Raw genomic sequence first — 17,309 nt, 5'->3', positions numbered from 1 at the left:
CAGAGAAGAGGGATTCATCAGCAATGCCGCAGTAGCAAAAGGACCCACCTCTCACTGACAGATTTCACTCTGCCAAGGGTGATGAATCTCTTGTGTGAGTTTTGTTGTACAAGGTTAGGCTCCAGCACAGCCACCTTTTCATTCAGAAAAGTTATCACTGAATGTACACAGCTGCTGTCAAAACGTGCAGGAAAAGATGGGAATAAATGTTTATTTAGGTAAAAAACAATAGCCAGGGATCCTGACTTTTCTAAAACTGTATTCCCAGAGGTCCTACCCTTTCACCAAGGGGACCTCTATCATATTCTCTAAAATCTGCCATGTCAAAATTATAACTACTACTAAGTGAGGTGCTAGCATTCTCAAGGCAGTTTAAGAACCCCTTCATATTATGATGGGCAACGCATCAGAATTAATTAGTATGAAAGCTGGTGAGGATAAAATGATGGCTAAAACATCAGAAAGAATTAGACTGAAAGGTGGTGAAAAGCCCAACAACCATAAGCTTTCTCTGTGAGCTAAAGGAACACTTGGATAAATGGAGACTGACACAGCAAACAATTCCTTTACAAAAGACTTTCAAAAATGCCTTCTACAATATTTCAAGTTGAAAAAAAAACATCTAAGATGCTTGCACGCAATTTATTTCAGCAAACTCTGTTATGTCCAAAAATCCCAAACAAAAGCCCTCTTCAAATATTTCAGGAAGTATACGTTTCTACAGAGCAACATGAGCTTGAATTGCCTTTTAGTTATGGCACAGAGGAGACTTCCTGAATACATAGCCGTTTGTTGTCAACTGCTTTTACATTCATGAAAAATGTTATAGGTTAGGCACTTTCAGTATGTGAAATGTCACCTGGAAGAAATGTCATCAGAGCTGGCACTGATGTGGTGTGGGGAAACAATCAATGTATGTATGGCTTGGCAACGTTTGCAAGTGTTCAGTTTGTAATCTCAAAACTCAAGGGAGGACAGTCTGAACAAACACAGCAGGAGTTATCAGACTCCTTCCTCAGCTCTACATACACATAATAGCACGCTGTTCCTTTCAAAACATCATAAAACAGTTGAGTATCTAGTAGAAGCTGATGCTCCTCTTGTCAGTAGTAACTCTCATACTGCTCCTTTAACACACAATTTAGGGAACAAATAAATAGCATTGCCTTGTCATCTGCCCCACCCCACAAAGGACCAATTTATCAAGCCCAGCAGTAGTGGACAAATCTTGATCTGCTGTGGTGATACAGTACTCGCACCCTGAAGGATGAGCTCTGCTGTCATCTGCTGATGAACAGCAGTGCCGAATGGCGTGCCATGCCTTGATATGGAAAACAGAATAATAAAGAAATATTTTGCACCGACTCAACTAGAGAAGCAAACATGACGCTTTTCAGCTCCAAATACTGCATAAACATTATTAAGTACCTGACAGCAAACTGTGGCCTTATCTTTCCCTTACCATTTAAACATATAGTTGAGAGAAAGAATGTCCAACTTGACATACCAGAGAAGGATGAAAAGCTCAGATTTCTTCTCAAGACACTACTTTTAAGATTACCAATGCAGCAATTTTGAAACTTTGTGTTGATGCATATAATTCCACATTATTAAAAATACTCAGATACGGGTTCTGCTACACAAGTTGGTGTACCTGAGAAATAAGTAATTATTTCATTTTTTTCTAAAAACCATAAAAGTCCAAAAACCATAGTGAGATTTTTTGAACAAGTATTTTAACCAAAAGGTTTTCATCACAAATTATACTTTGGTAGAATAGTAAATAATCATTCAGTTAAGTGTTTCTGTCATTTTAGAGCAAGATTTGTCAAAGTCAGAATTTCTGTTTTGTGGAAGAGTCTCCTTTGATTAAATTTCCTCATGACCAGGGTGACATTGCTCTGGAAAAGGTACCTTATTACAGAAAACAGCCGATCCCCACAACTAGCCTGAGATGTAGGACACACAAGTTCAAACCTCCACTGTTTCAATCTAATAGGGATTCAAAAATGACTCAAGGAGTCAAGGAAGGAAAGATGTTATTCTTGCTTGCAAACAATGTTCCTTAATCACTTCTGAGGGGATTAGCTCTAAGTGTATGCAGAGTCATGCACAGGGAAATCAGTGTCTTACACTTTTGTTTATGCAAGGAAGTGTTTGCATTACTTTACTCACCATTCCATGATTTAGCCACGCTGGTATAAAATTATCAAGCACCTTTGGGTAAACCAGTTCCCTGTCATAGATATAGATGCTCCAAAACAGCGTCACAACAAACTAAGAAGAAAAAAACAGAAAAGACAAAACATTTAAAAATATACGCTTCTGAACAATTAGCTACACATTTTAGATTGCAAAATGGGGCATTTAGCAAATGATCTATGGACAGACACAGACATTATTGTTCTTTGACCAAATCCTGCTTTAATCAACAGTGTGAATCTGGATTATTCTTTGCATTCACAGGAGTTTTAACTTTTCTTCTTCTTTTTTTTTTTTTTTGACTTTCAGCCTGGAAAAAATCTCATTTTTTGATTTATATGCCTGTGGCCAAATTACAACTGAGTACTATACTTTAGTAGCAGATGTGCTTCATAAATAATGTTTCACCACTAACAGGATAGAGAACAAATGGAAAATCAGGTAAAATATCACTTGGAATTCATAGAATGAGTAAATATGAAACATTCACCCCTGAACAGCTGAACAGAAGCCTATAAACTCATCTTTGCACTTTTTCATGTCAGCCATCAAAATAGCATTGCTTAAAAAAAAAACAATTTAACCCTTTAACTACTCTGCACACAATTAATGGACTGGGATCCACAGAAAAGAGGCCTAGTATCCTGCTCGTTTGTCAATTGAAATTTGGCTTGGTTCTTGTCAGAGACTATTTACTAGGAGCCCAGAGAAAGACCATTATTTCCTTTAGACTGAGGACAGGACAGGTGGCTCAGATAAAGTTTGCACTACGCTAAATTTTTGCCACAATGTGCACAAATTCTTTAAAGATACCCTGATGTCTGAAAAGCAAAACCAATATAAAACCGCAAAAATTTACAGAAATAATAGTTTTAGCTTACCTTAGCTGGGGGAAGAACAAAGTAAATAATCTTCTAATTATAACACAATTGCCTTCTTACCTTGAATTTGAGTCATAGTTTTCTAGTAATAAAAGGCTTATTGTTTACAACAGTAAAACCCAATACCTGGGCCAGGAGCTTTTCAATGACCATTTTCAGGGGATCTCTACACAAGTCCAAGTTTAAAGTTTGAAAGGCAACAGATAGGACTTTCACTGAGATCAGCAGGGAAGTATTCAGTTACATGAAAACTGGTGGCCCATGATCTTAAGGTTAATTTGGGGGTTCAGTAAAAGAAAGTGCAAGAAATATGAGGTAAGCACAGCAAGGTCAGCAAATTACTAGTGTGTGTGATAGTGTAGGCATAAGTTGTTTCATGTGCTTCTGACTTTGGAAAGTTAAAATTGATGTTGCAGTTTATCAACGGCACTTTGTTCTAACCACAGACGTGCAGACTTCGGCCAGCCAGTTATGTGAATGACCTGCACCAGTACACCGTTCCCTCAGTGTGCATACACTACATAGTTTCTTGGTTTCCAACACGCTTGTCCATCTGTTGTGATAGCTATTGGTGCCTGCTCAGAATAAGCTTGGACTATTTGACTAGTGCACAGAGGCCAGGAAAAAAAAATAGGTTATGATGGACAGCCCGAAAAATATTGCAAGTGTAAAGTACCCCACAAGAAGTCTCTCTTCTGGACCAGTCTTGGCATTGGCACAGCCTAGCTCTTTACGCACCTGCTGACACATAAGTGCCAAGATATGAATAGCTGAACAGCAGGGAAAATGGAAGCAAAGTATCCTCTTCTCTATAGGCTTCCTAGAAGTCATGTATTATCACAGTGGATCTCTGAGAACCTGCGAAGACCAACTGGGACATAAAAACATATTCTCAGGCGCATGAAGACCAAGACTGATAATGCTTTTTTCCAAGGAAGTCTTACAGCAAGAAAAATCACCCAGGATTAGGTTGAACCTTATTACACTGAATACAACAAAGCTGGCATGTTTTGACCTGTGATTTTTCTGTGGAGCAGAATAAAACAATAGGCTTTGCCAAGGAGGTAAAGATAAGAAAAGAGGGGATGTGCCATCTGTCCCTTAACCAAAGTCAGCCAATGGATGGAACGGGATCAGCCTAGCTGGTTGCAACCATCTGGAGCTACAGACGGCAAATGCTGCTTTGCAAAGCAGTATCACAAGGCAGACATAAGGTAAAGGAAGTGCGCAAAACCCAAGGTGTTACAGAACTAACCTATCCCGGAGGACAACCCAACATGAGACTAATGCAACACCCTGGGGATGATCCAGTGTCTGAATGGTTCACCTTACCTTTCCTTACAATTAGTTCATTTGGATAAAATGAACTATAAAAATGAACTATTGCACTAAGAACTAAAATGAACTATAAAAATGAACTATAAAAATGAACTATTTGGATAAAAAGAACTATAACGAGGACTTGCTACTTAGCTACCTTGGCTGCTTCTGAATTTGTTTACTTTGATTAATGAGCAACTGTTGGTCTGGTACTTTTAAATCACCTCTACTATGCTTACACTTTGGTACTAGGAGATTTTTCTTTGGGCTGGGCTTTGCCAAGATCACACGTGGTCATGCAGTGCCAGACCATGATACAATTGAGCTGCTTCTTTACACTGCCTATGTAAGGCTCAATCAGAGTCGCAGCCCTTATGCTCACGCCGCCTTCCTTGTGGCACAATTCATCGCTATTGTGGAGACAGTCATGGTACTAGCCTCACATGCCAGGCTGAACAGGCCGCTTATATGCAGCAGACATCTTTCAGGGAGCCCAATACTTCTATTTTCTTTTGTTCACAAGGCAAAATGGCACAAATGTCACCCTTCCACTTCCTCTTTAGACAAACTCGAGGCCTGGAATTCAAGGAAGAAAACAGGCACCAGCAATTGCTTTTACACTTCTTTGCACAGGAGCCTCCTAAGATTGCCAACTTTCCGAAGACAGCGATTACTTGGTTAAACATAAGATTAAGCAACATATAAAAGAACAGAAGAGTCCCTCATTTGCTATTTATCCTATCTAGGGTCATTACAGACCAAAGGGAACCTCAAAGTTGCAAGCAGACCTTGGAAACTGTTTGAAAATATAGAGTAGCTCACTTGTCACAGGCATCAAAAGTATTGCTAAACAAATACACAGCAGCAGGGAAAAAAAAAAGGCTGAAAACTAAACTCTATTTTCCCACTTAAGGAGATATTCCTTGAGTTATTGTCCTCCATCTCTGAAGCTTCAGAGGACATAAGAAGAGCATGTGGCACTGCCAAAGGAAAAATTTTAAAGGACAAGTTGGGAAACGGTTGGTGATTCAAAAGGGAAAACAAATGGCTGTATCAAAACACCACAAATGGAAGCAAAGAGAAACTAAGAGAGGAAAGCCAGTGAAAAGAATTGCATAATTTGCTGTTTTACATGAGCCCAACCAAGAAATGTTATGCAAAGAAGAATGAACCCAGTGGAACTTTATTTTCCTGCACTATGTGTTTTTGGTTTTGGCTGGGCTGCACAGTTCAGTTCACTCATTTCCTGGATGGCCTTATGACAAAGCAAAAAAAAAACCCAACCCTTTGACCTTGACAAAATTTCTTCTAAGTACAGTTAAAGGTAGGCTTTCTGGCTATCTCCAAAGACATTTGCGGTTAACTGCGAGTATAAATATATTGTTTGTGAGCCTCTTTGAGAGTGAAAAGCATTACATATAGAAGCAAAGTGTTATTAAAGGCAGACACAGTAAGCACAAATTGGCATGGTACTGGCTTTAGGTGGGATCTAGTGCTAGCACAGTATCACACCAAATGAATTTGAAAAGGGCCAATGAAGAAAATCACAAGGAGTGGGAACTGAAAATCAGGGAAGACTCCTGAACAGAGTTCAGGAGGCAATTGCACCACTGCTCGCTCATGTTCCTATCACCAGCCACCATGTCACCACAGATGAGGGCAAAATCTAGAACAGAGAGATTTTAGCATGGTCGAGTCAGTTATGGAAATAAAAGTATTTTGTAGTCTGGTCAAATAACGACGCAAGTAGGAGACTGCAGCAAATGCCTACACATCTTTTCCTGGGATAAGATCCCAGATCAGCATTACTGATGATCTACGGAAGAAGAGTGATCAGCTTTCCTTTTGACTGTACCAATACAGAGAAACAAGAGATAAGAAAGCATGCCTGGCTTTCTCTCTTTCATATCACAAGTTTTTAAAAACATAGAAGTACAATATAAAGAATATGAGATCATTCTAGCCAGTTTAGACTCAGACCTGAACAAAGCCGTTAAAGCTACATGATATAAAATATCAATAGTAGAGTTTGTGATTTTCTAGGCAGCAATCTCTCTTCTAACATGTAACAATATCAATTTTATTTCTTCTTCCTATTTCTATTAAACAACTAGAAATACCTGTCTCTTTTTCCTCGTTTGGTACAAATTACAAGAAACATATTTATAAAACCATATAGAGTTTACACAAAAAACTGATTAACCACAAAAACTTGGCAACTTCATGATCTATGTCAAACAAATAGAAAAAAGTAGGGATAGTCTAAACCACTGATGTAGTCTCTGACTTTTAAGCATGTCTCACACTTCTCTAGCAGTGCAAATTATTCCCAATACAAATCTCCTTTACACTGATAAAGGCGGGGTAAGTGCAGCCAGTATAGATGAGAATTGGTAATGAACTTCTAAAATGTCTATGCAAGCATTTTTCTTCAGTGGATGCTTTCTGATCTCTTAGGCATTTGAATAGTACCCCAGGCTTATAATAAACTAAAAAAGGGCTAGGAAGTGTTGCCCACGGACTTTTTGTGGAATAAGGCTTTACTGCATAGAAAATTGGTCTGTTGACTTCTGATTTCATTCACTTAAGAGTCGTATTAAAAAGAGCAACAATAGGTAAACAGCAGTCATTATATTCTTCAAGGAGGTTCTTGTTTATTTGTTGATGCTCCTAAACAAAATGGTAGGTTGGCAACTCAGTTTTATCTGAGCCCCCAAAGATACACAATGCATAACACAACACCGGAGAGATGTGATTTGCTGCAAAGATTTTGCAAGACTTGATTTGTTGCAAAGCCACCCAAGGAGATTGTTTGCCCTTGGGCTGGTTCTTTCCCCTCCTTTGGAAGGTGGGAGGAGGTTGGTGGTCAGATTTCCCAGGCGGTTTATATGTAATACTTTTTTAGGAAGTACTAAAAATGAAATACTTTATTTTGTTACATTTTTTTTTCACACATCATTGTTTGACTTGGGAGTGGAAACCCCTTTTCTCATCTGTTTTTCAGAACAAGTCATCTCAAGGGCTTCAGTAAGCAGGAAATACAGCAAAAAGAGTTGAATTGCTCTTGAAAAACCACAGTTAGTGGGCTTTAAAATGTTCCCCTAGTATTTGCATTATTCCCTAAACATGCCCTGTGTAAAACACTGAGCAATAAAAATAATTTAGATGTTAAGGTAACTGACAAGTACTTAAGCCTGGCCACTGCTGTTACATTAGAAACCCAACAAGGATTTTATTCACATCCGTCCAATTTTTATGTGTGAAGGTTCCCTTGTGTCACCACTGGAAACCACTGAGAAGCTCCATGGAGAGCTAGGTGGGTGAGTCTCAAAGAAAGAAAGTCTGCATTTGAACTTCTTTTGTTCTTTTTTTTTTTTTTTTTGAGTGAGGAAGCTGTTGAGAGAATATGAGAAGCGAGGGAACTTTAACTTTTTTTCTGCAGACATTCTGGTGTTTAATAACTTCCTTCTAACAAGCACCTCCGGCATACCAAAATTTCACTGGGTATTTTCTTACACATAAATAGCTCTTTAGAGAACAAAGTCAGTGTTAGACGTTTGCTACTTTCGAGCCCTTAACTCTTCCTACCCGTAATCCCACCGAAGAAGAGCCCCCAGCGGCTGGCAGTCCCTCAGGCACCGGTCAAGGCTTTGGCAAGCAGTAGCTGCGGTGTGGTGGCCGCTGCTGGAGACGATCAGGTTTCAGGAAGGAGCTGAGACCAGTGTTAAGTTATGAAGTGCTGCTGTTTGTCTCCCAGTAGCCAGGAACAGAAACAACAGTGAAAACAACCTTTTTAGGCTTTCTGTGTAAGAAGTGACATAATATGTGGTAATCAATTTCTCCCCCTCACACGGAAAGGTCACCTTTGGAAATGGAAAGCATCTGTCCAATAAGCATGGCCATTTCTTACTATTTTCTGGATATTTTTTTTTTTCTTTAAGACAGAAGTTGTTTCTGTATGAAACCCTTGGGAAAGCGGCTAGCTCCAGATATGCTACACGTCTCTTGGGAACTGCTAACATGGAAATGTTGCAATAGTACTTCTAGTGCAGGCAATGGCTAGCTGGGATTCCTCGCTTACCGGTGGCAAGAGAAACAACGCCTGAAAGAAATGCGCAGAATTGCCAAGACAAAGTAAAGCTGAAATTCTCCAAGATCTTGAAGAGTTTCAAGGTCAGGAACACTGCAGGGGTGGAGGAGCACACAGACAACAATACAGAGCTAAAACAGCTGCAGGAGAGAATCCCTGAAACCTGAGCGGCATGAGAGAGCCAAGGAGGGTATGCTTTAATGCATGTAAAGGCTTACACTTCTAGGTTGAAAAAGGCACTTAAAATCTTTAAATAAAGACAAATAATGTGATGATGTTCTCCTTCTTCACTTCTACTATCAACAGAGCAGGAAAAGCATCTGTTGCCAATCACAATCACAACTACTTCTAATTCTCAATCCCCCTTAAAATACAAATGTAACATAAATCTCTGCACCCATAAAACACATATTTGCAAGCCTGTTTATGCACAGATTTTTTAAAAACTGTACTAGTTGATCCAGTTTCTTCCACCATGGCTGGGGAACTGCAGTCTGTTACCCCAACATGAATTGTGGCAGCTCCCAACAGGCAGGCCAGCAAGTACAGTAAGGGAAGGCTACCAGCTGGGCTTTTATGGAAGAAATACCTGCACAGTGTGTCACATATGCTTTGCATTTTCTAACTTTGCAACAGCATTCTGTATTTCTTCATGTATTGTGAAATCCCACATAAAAGGTGAAATCACATCTCTGAATATATCAAATTACAAATGATAGATTGATATGTTGTGTTAACTGCTGTCAATTGACAGTAAGTGGTCAGCTTGTGTGAAACAGTACAACCTTAGAGACCTCATACAGTTTTCTAGTAGTCCTACCATGAAAAAAATCTGCTTGTAGTGAATTTCTTTTGAACTACTGTACACTGAAATAAAAAATTAGAATTAAAGGTTGATCCTGAATTACAATAAAAGCAATACTTTAATGAAAGGTTCACACTTTTTTTTTAATGTAACCTAAACTTAGAACTAGACTGACACAGATCACACTTCCATGTAAAAACCAATGAAATTCTGGATTTTCAGCTGCTTTCAGTTTGTGGTATGAGACACGTAAAGACACTCAGCACCATTTGCTGTTGAAAGCAATGTGCAATGTCCCAGTGGAGCAGGACCTGATCCAAAGAATAGTTTTCTTTTGAAAAAGACATGTAAACCCCATATTTTTCCATACCTTCTGTGTGCTTTTTTACATTACTGACAAACCCCTTTCTTTCCTACCCCATTTTTTCTGTCAGCTCTGAATCCCCCCATGGGATTAAAAGGGAACAACCAGGACTTGCGCCTCCCCTTCTTGCCCATGACAAAATGGCTTACAGCCCAAACTCTGGTCAGGTCATTACGGTGTGAAACATGCCACAATCAGCACTTTCACTACTCCTGACGATGACACATGGTGCAGGAAAAGTCCAAATTGACTCTCAACATGCTGCTGGTACAATTCACATTTGAAATGACTTGTACAATCAAGCTCCTATTGTAAAGTACATTTTTTTAAATGAACCAAAAATAATTTCAGCAACACCAGTACTCCCTTACACTTGTGAAAAACAAGAGAGTAGTAAAATAATCTCTACCATTCTTCCCTTTCCGCATAGTCTTTTGCGTAGAGGTGGGAAAGCCTTTTAGCCAGAAAACAATCAGTAAATAACACCGTTCACCCAGTTTGTAAAGACATGCACAGATTAACACCGTACTTACCACTCCAACAGGGAAAGCTAGAACAGCCATCACCCAGTCACGGAGGGAAATGAGTTTTTTCAGCTGCCTCTCTTGCTCTTGACTGTCATTTCCTTTAGTGAGAAGACTGGACAGATCGGTCAAGACGCAGATTCCGAAGAAAACAGCCTGGATAACCTGCGCGGAAGGGGAACACACTCTTGAACAAAGAGAAGACCAGACCTTTGGCGGAGAGCAGGTCAGTCATAGGCGCACGTGAGGAATATTGCCACGAAATTGTCATGGGGAGTGGGAAAACATCAGTCCCTTAAATATGGGTAGAGTTTGTTCACATAAAAGCCACTTGTGCTTCTAAACTGAAAGCCCTGCATGCACCTTGCTCCTCACGTATGAGGGGAATTGATGCGAGTAGAAGGACCATTCCAGAGGTGGGACTTCCCACCCTCACCTCAGACATGTGCCACCCGCTGGGGACTGAACTGCAGCCACCCCTTCCTGCTTCACTCCATACAACTTGGCCCAAAGCCATAGCATTTGCCTCTGAGGCAGAAAAAGTGAGGAACGCTCCCTGTAAAAAGGAAGGAAAGAGAAAGACAAGCGATTCTTTCCCTTGCGCCAGGAGGTATCCTTTGGAGACCCTGGCTGCCCCAGTCACTCCAACCAGGGGCGAAGAAGGTGCCTGAGACTTCCTGAGAGATGCAGCAAACGGCCTGGGCTCTGGCACATCTATCAGTACTTCATCTCAGGTAGCAAACAACAGAACGAGCAAGCTGCAGGACTTATTCAAGCTTTCTTTTCATGATGGCAGACTGTCATTTACCTGCCTTTTCCTTTTTTGCATTTATGTATTTGTGTGCAATATCGTAAGATTATCTGTTTTATTAAATTGGTAGTTTAATGAGCTGAACCCACTGGTTTGGTTCAAACTTGACTTGATCTTAGTTTGATCACTGCATTTTTCTTCCTTAATTAGCTTAGTAAAATTGTAATAAGTTAGCTCAGGAATGCTGTTGCCTGAGGACCTGCGCATCCTGTCTACTACAGTTCAGAGGAAGTGCACGCAGCTTGTTTACTCCCCGAGCTGGAAGCCCGGGTCACAAACCCACACGCATCAGGTAATCTCAGGTGAAAAATTAACAAAACAGAGGCTTGGTTCCCAAATTGCACAGTGATTCATCAAAAACCATAATCATGTGCTTAAAATACATACTACATGTTTTTCAAAGCAAGCATGGAGTACTTAGTTTAGAAGTCTTATTTGTAAATCTAAGTGTTCCTCTGACTAGGAGTCTCTGAGTAAGCAGCAGACCATCCATAAGAAATAAGAATAGCACATACCCAGGTTTTGCAAATACAGTTTATTCTGTGCATACATCTTTGCAGAATATAGACTATAATAAGTAATGTGAAAAACCATCTTAGGCTAGGGGACACTGATCTGGAATGTGGTAGGGAAGGGAGGGGAGGAAGGGGGGGGACGAGAGAGGGAGGGAAGGGAGAAAAAGGAGGGAAGGGAGGGAAGGAGAGAGGAAAGGAAGGAAGGAAGAAAGGAGGGAAGGGAGCAGGGAAGGGAGGAAGAAAGGAGGGAAGGGAGCAGGGAAGGGAGGAAGGGAAGGGAAGGGAGGGGAAGGGAAGGGAAGGGAAGGGAATACCAAACAGATGTTGGCTACTAGAAAGAAATCCAGAGATATGTAATGGTTGGATGGATTAAAGTACATTCCCTTCCTCAAAAATCCTTATATGACCCAAATACTTGTAAATTCTGGCTGTAAAGCTGTGAATGACAGACGTTCAAATGGCCTCTGGATCTGCTTGCAATTCTGCTGCCATTGCTCTCCCCTCTCCAGGCTGTAGCTACATATAATTTGCTTGATAAATAGATGAAGCAACATTACAAAACATTCCCTGAAGCCATGAAATGTGACACACTACTAGTGCTAGAGCTGTATATTGTGCTAGAAAAAGGTATTACTACTTCAAATGACTGCCTGGAAAAGTTACGATCTTCTACATAGTTTCTGAAAAACATTTTATATAAAAGTTGGGGGTCCTTGGAGCTACATATTCACATGAACTCCTAATGCACTTTTTCATATTATTTATTTGAAACAAGCACTTAGTAGGAAAAAATCTGCCCATACTCGGCCCTGTTTTCCACCAAACAGATGGCCTATTTGGAGAGAAGGAATAGAAGAACTAATTATGCATTTGCTTGACTTAAGAGGAGATATGATACCATCTACATTCACTCAGGAGGGTGAATGCCAAAGAAGGAAAAAGATTTAAGACAGGACTGGAAAAAAAAGTATACCTAACAGTAATGAGATCAATCTGGGTGTTAAAAAGTTTAGGCTGAGTACCAGGAAATATTTCCTAACAGTGAGCTCTGTCAGACCATGAAATAGTTTCTCAGAGGAAGTGGTAGAAGCCTCATGCCTTGAGTCACTCAAACCGATATTGGACAAAACACTCAATAATGTAGTGCAGAGAACAGTATTACGTTGGCAGGGCTTGGATGAGTGACTAATGGATTGTTCGCAGCTCTAACGACGATTCCCTGAAATGGTCTCTCTCCAAAGAAACACAGACTCAAACAATCACACGCCCACTTTCCAAGGGAATTGAGATTGTACATCCACTAATCAATCACAAACCGAACAGCTTCTCTCCCCATTATCCTGTTATGAACATACCGCTTCAAGGGAAAATATAATGATATCGTTGGCAATAACTGAAAACTCCTAAAGGGAAAGAAAGTACCCAAAGATTTCAGAGAGTAGGTATGAAGTAAACTATTCTACAAAAAGATTAACAAATAAAAATCCGTATCAGAAAGAGAAAATTACATATTTATTGAGAACATTCAGAGCCAATTAAAAAATTGTATTGTTAAGGGAGGAACAGTTCCAGCTTATTCATACAAATAACGTATGTACATTTGCTCTAATACTTCCTTTCCTTTCTGGAACGTGCAAGAAAACTCTTCTGACACCTATCAACATTTAGGATTAGACTGAGGACCTCCAGAGCTGCATGAGTCTCAGCAGCATAAACTGAACACCCGGAGTCAGTAACGATTCACGTCCTTTGTGGGTCTGGCATAGGAAAAGCATAGCATGCAGCTACTGGTGGTTTATGGCATGAAACAAATTTTTAAAGTCCATGCTCCTTGGTGTGAATGCTGCCTAACAGATGTGAAAAGTTCACAGCAAGGGAGTAGAAACTCCCTCTAAACAATATTCTCCAAAGTGCCCTGGTGTTACCTCAGATTTAGGATCACATTTTCAAAACAAGGACCTTCTTTTGAAAATCTGCAGGTGGTAAATCTATACATGAAACATCCCAAGATGTTAAACAAACAGTTGACTACTTTTCTTTTTTTCCTTGGAAATGTAAGCAATAACAGCACTTCAGAGGAAATATCTTCCAATTTTGCCTCTAACTAGAGTTTGAATGAAAACAGTGATTTAGAAAATGACAAATACAAATTTGACAGAAAACAGCCATACCTTCCTTATACCATGTAACAGTGATAGAGGTAGAAGCTTGTAAGCAGAGTATGCAAAAACAAGAAAATCATTAAAACAGGTATAAAATACAAACTTACTGCTGACCCCATTTTCTCCATTGAAGCCTAGAGGGGCCACTGCTACTATAGTTGATACTACAGTACCCTTAAGCTCTGATAACATAATGACAAGTAACGGAAATGGCCATCTACAGGTATTTTAGTAACACAAAACTCTGAGCAGAGAAAATACTTGTGTGCTGGTTTTGGCTGGGGTAGAGTTAATTTTCTTCACAGTAGCTAGTATGAGGCTATGTTTTGGATTTGTGCTGGAAACAGTGTTGGTAACACAGGGGTGTTTTCGTTACTGCTGAGCAGTGCTTACACAGAGTCAAGGCCTTTTCTGCTCCTCACCCCACCCCACCAGCGAGGAAGCTGGGGGTGCACAAGAGGCTGGGAGAGGACACAGCCGGGACAGCTGACACCAGCTGACCAAAGGGATATTCCATACCATATGACTTCATGCTCAGCAATAAAACTAGGGAGGAGGTTGGTGGGGAGGCCACTGCTCGGGGACGGGCTGGGCATCAGTCAGTTGGTGGTAAGCAATTGTTTCATTTGCATCACTTGGGTCTTTCTTGGGTTTTATTCCTCTCTCTTTGTTATTTTCCTTTTCATTACAATGTTGTTGTTGTTGTTGTTGTTGTTGTTATAATATTTCAATTATTAAACTGTTCTTATCGCAACCCATGAGTTTTCTCACTTTTACCTTTCCTGGAGGGGGAAGTGAGTGAGCGGCTGCATGGTGCTTTGTTCCCGGCTGGGTTTAAACCACGGCAACTTCTTAAATTGCTGCAGGAGAAAACAGCTGAACAGGAGATGAAACCAAGCAGCCCAGAAACCTTCTCAAACAATGAGATCTATTCAGATTATAGATCAGAAAAGATTGCTCCTTATAAATGATTAGAATAAAGTAAACTAATTGTACATGTCTGTCTCCTACAAGAAAATAAAGACTTGCTTCAGTAGGGCAGTTCTTCCACAAGGTGCTCACTGCAGGATAGAAGCTAATGACCTCCCTGTACTCCCCCTAATTTGACTTCTTAGAGTCAGACAGAAAATATATTTCCTCGTAAACCTTTCTTCAGGGCACAGAGACTCCCTTCTCACCTGTGCCGTGGGGCTCCGCAGTGCAGACAAAATCTCTGCACAACTGAGGTCAATGGAAATTCTGTCACTACTCTTACCAAGGCAGAAAAGTCCCACTAAATTCACTGAATCTAGGATTTCATTGCCTGTGGCCTCATCCTCTTTCAAGCTCACTCTCGTATTCAGAAGCATTCCTTAGAGCTCAGAGCAGAACTGGAAAAGTCTGTGCAAGCACTACTATTATTCATGGGTATTTTTTCCTCCACCTACCTTGGAAAATGGAAAATTCACTGTTCTCAAGTTATCGTTTTGAAGATTAACAGCACTTAAAATTATTTCATGTACCCCTCTATGAAATAAGGCATCTGAGTAGGCTGGCAAGTAGACAGGGGTGCCAGAATGAAACATGGGAGTAACACTCAGGAAATCAGCAAGAAATAACAAAAGAGCGTGGAAAATTAATTAACTTTACACATTCCAAAATGCCATGTTTGTGCATAAAGTGCACGCGTGTGTATGTGTGTGCATGCACGCATGTATTAGGTACCTGTACCTCACTTACCTGTATTAGGTTCTGTACCTCACTTACCAGGTAAGCTTCCACTGTTTAAAGGTAAGACTGCATTTAAGAAAGAGACTTAAGAATCTGCAAATATAACCCATATTATAGGAAGACTAATTCACACTAGGGTGTCAGGGAGGCCTGGCTGATCCCTGGGGGCTGGGAGTGGCGGAGGGCAGCCAGGGCCCATCCCACGCCCAGCCAGGAGCAGGGCAGCCAGGGGCACCAGGGCAGCCCCAGCCCCAGGCATCGGGCACCTCCCTGGGGTCGGGCCACCAGCCCATGGGTGGGGGGCAGACATAACCTAACTCATCAAAGCAACACTTACGCTTAAGACAACCTGTGGCTTTCCACAGGAAGATGAAAGTTTAGCTCTACCAGCATGCAAAATTAAATTGCTGAAAGTTGTCATTTCTCATGTATTTCAGATTTTACAATCTGCCATATACAGAGTGTGGTCTGATTTTCCTTTTCAAACAACAGGAATATGATTTATAACCTCAGAATATCTGTTATTACTCCTTGTCACCTTGTGTCACTTTAGCTTTCATTCCTCCAGCCTCTAGAGATTATTATTTGACATACAAATGTACTATGCTTCAGCAATTAAGATGACTGTATTTTAAGAAACTCTGAAGTAATTTAAGTCAGACTTTTATCTCTTTGCCCTCTGTAAACATAACTGACGGGACTCTGTTTTGGGACCATGCTTGGTTTGGGTTGTAGTGTACTGGACTGTACGCAGGCGCATGTGGACAGCCTGCATCCTGTAACAACAGCTCAGTTATCTATAGTTGCAATATACAGAGCAAGTCCAGGTTAAGTCAAGAATAATAAGGTATTTTTGATAGAAGATGCACTGTGTTTACAGAACAAAGCCTTGGGCTGTAGCTGTTTATTAAATCTGTTACTGCTCTTGACTGCATGAAGCTACTGATTCTTCTTGTCCATCACCATTCCAGCGTTACTCACAGGCACACTGCTTTTATTCTTGTCGCTTTTCCTCCCCTCGCTGTATCCTCATTAGTTATAATAGCAAGCAGAAGCTGGACAACACATAATCAAAAGCTAAATCTTTGTATCAGAGAAGCTACTCACTTCAGATAAGGAAAAGGCACATCTTTGGGTCTACAGACAAATGAAAGAGAGATATAAAAGAAATAAAAGCAAGAAGCAACAGCATTTTAAGTACTAAAATACAAACCAGTGTAATATGCCTAATCACTAAGTCTACAATTAATTAAAGTTGAAGTGCAAACACTGTGAAAAAGTACTGTGTGCTACTCAGAATCAGTATTTCTGTGCAAGGAATGGGGAAGATGACTTGTATTTTAAAGGCCAGAGGTAAAAGAGCAGAGAGCAGCATCACCCCAGGAGATTCACTGACTGACGTTAAGTTGGGGCACGCAGTCAGACCTCGTATCACATCTTCTTCCACACTGGCTGCAGTGCCATGGCCGTTTTAGTTCGTTTTGTTGTTGAAGCAGGTTTCAGTAACGTCATAGGCCACTTCAACACAGAAAAGGAACACAGCCCCTGCCCATCAAAAGCCAGTAGTCTGAGAAACCAAATACACAACATAAAGGAGAAAAATAAGGGACAAGGGAACGAAAACAGAATAAGCCAAAGGAATACTTAATGCAAATGCCATCTATTTTACTTTGAGTTGTTTGTTGGTTAGGAATCTTGAAATATATATTTCTTCTATTCCTTTCTCTTTTACTTACACAAATTAGAACTTAAACTCCACTAGTAAAACATGACACTTATTTCTATCAGAAGAGCCATTAGAAATTCGCTAAGTGCATAGATGGACAGCCTTATAAATATCTAGCACTGCCCTCATCCAAAACAACGACTCATGTCTCCCTTTACAGCCTTCAGTGGGGGGAAGGCTCCTCTAACCAGGATGTCGC

General features: G+C 40.4%; 1 protein-coding gene across 1 annotated transcript; it reads right to left on the bottom strand.

Moving 5' to 3' along the window:
- Positions 1-2,166: 2,166 nt before the first annotated feature.
- On the bottom strand, positions 2,167-16,576 carry LOC104083423 (androgen-induced gene 1 protein-like; the record flags this gene model as incomplete). Its single annotated transcript, XM_009586903.1, has 5 exons — positions 16,557-16,576; positions 16,181-16,205; positions 12,868-12,915; positions 10,196-10,351; positions 2,167-2,277 (listed from the first exon to the last, which is right to left on the bottom strand). Coding segments are annotated over exons 1-5 (360 nt in total), but the record flags the coding sequence as incomplete, so codon positions are not given.
- Positions 16,577-17,309: the final 733 nt, after the last annotated feature.

The sequence above is a fragment of the Fulmarus glacialis genome, unplaced genomic scaffold, assembly GCF_000690835.1.
Source record: "Fulmarus glacialis isolate BGI_N327 unplaced genomic scaffold, ASM69083v1 scaffold6631, whole genome shotgun sequence".
NCBI lineage: Eukaryota > Metazoa > Chordata > Aves > Procellariiformes > Procellariidae > Fulmarus > Fulmarus glacialis.
The sequence above is the reverse complement of the archived record's forward strand: the minus strand, read 5'-3'. Positions and strand labels throughout refer to the sequence as shown.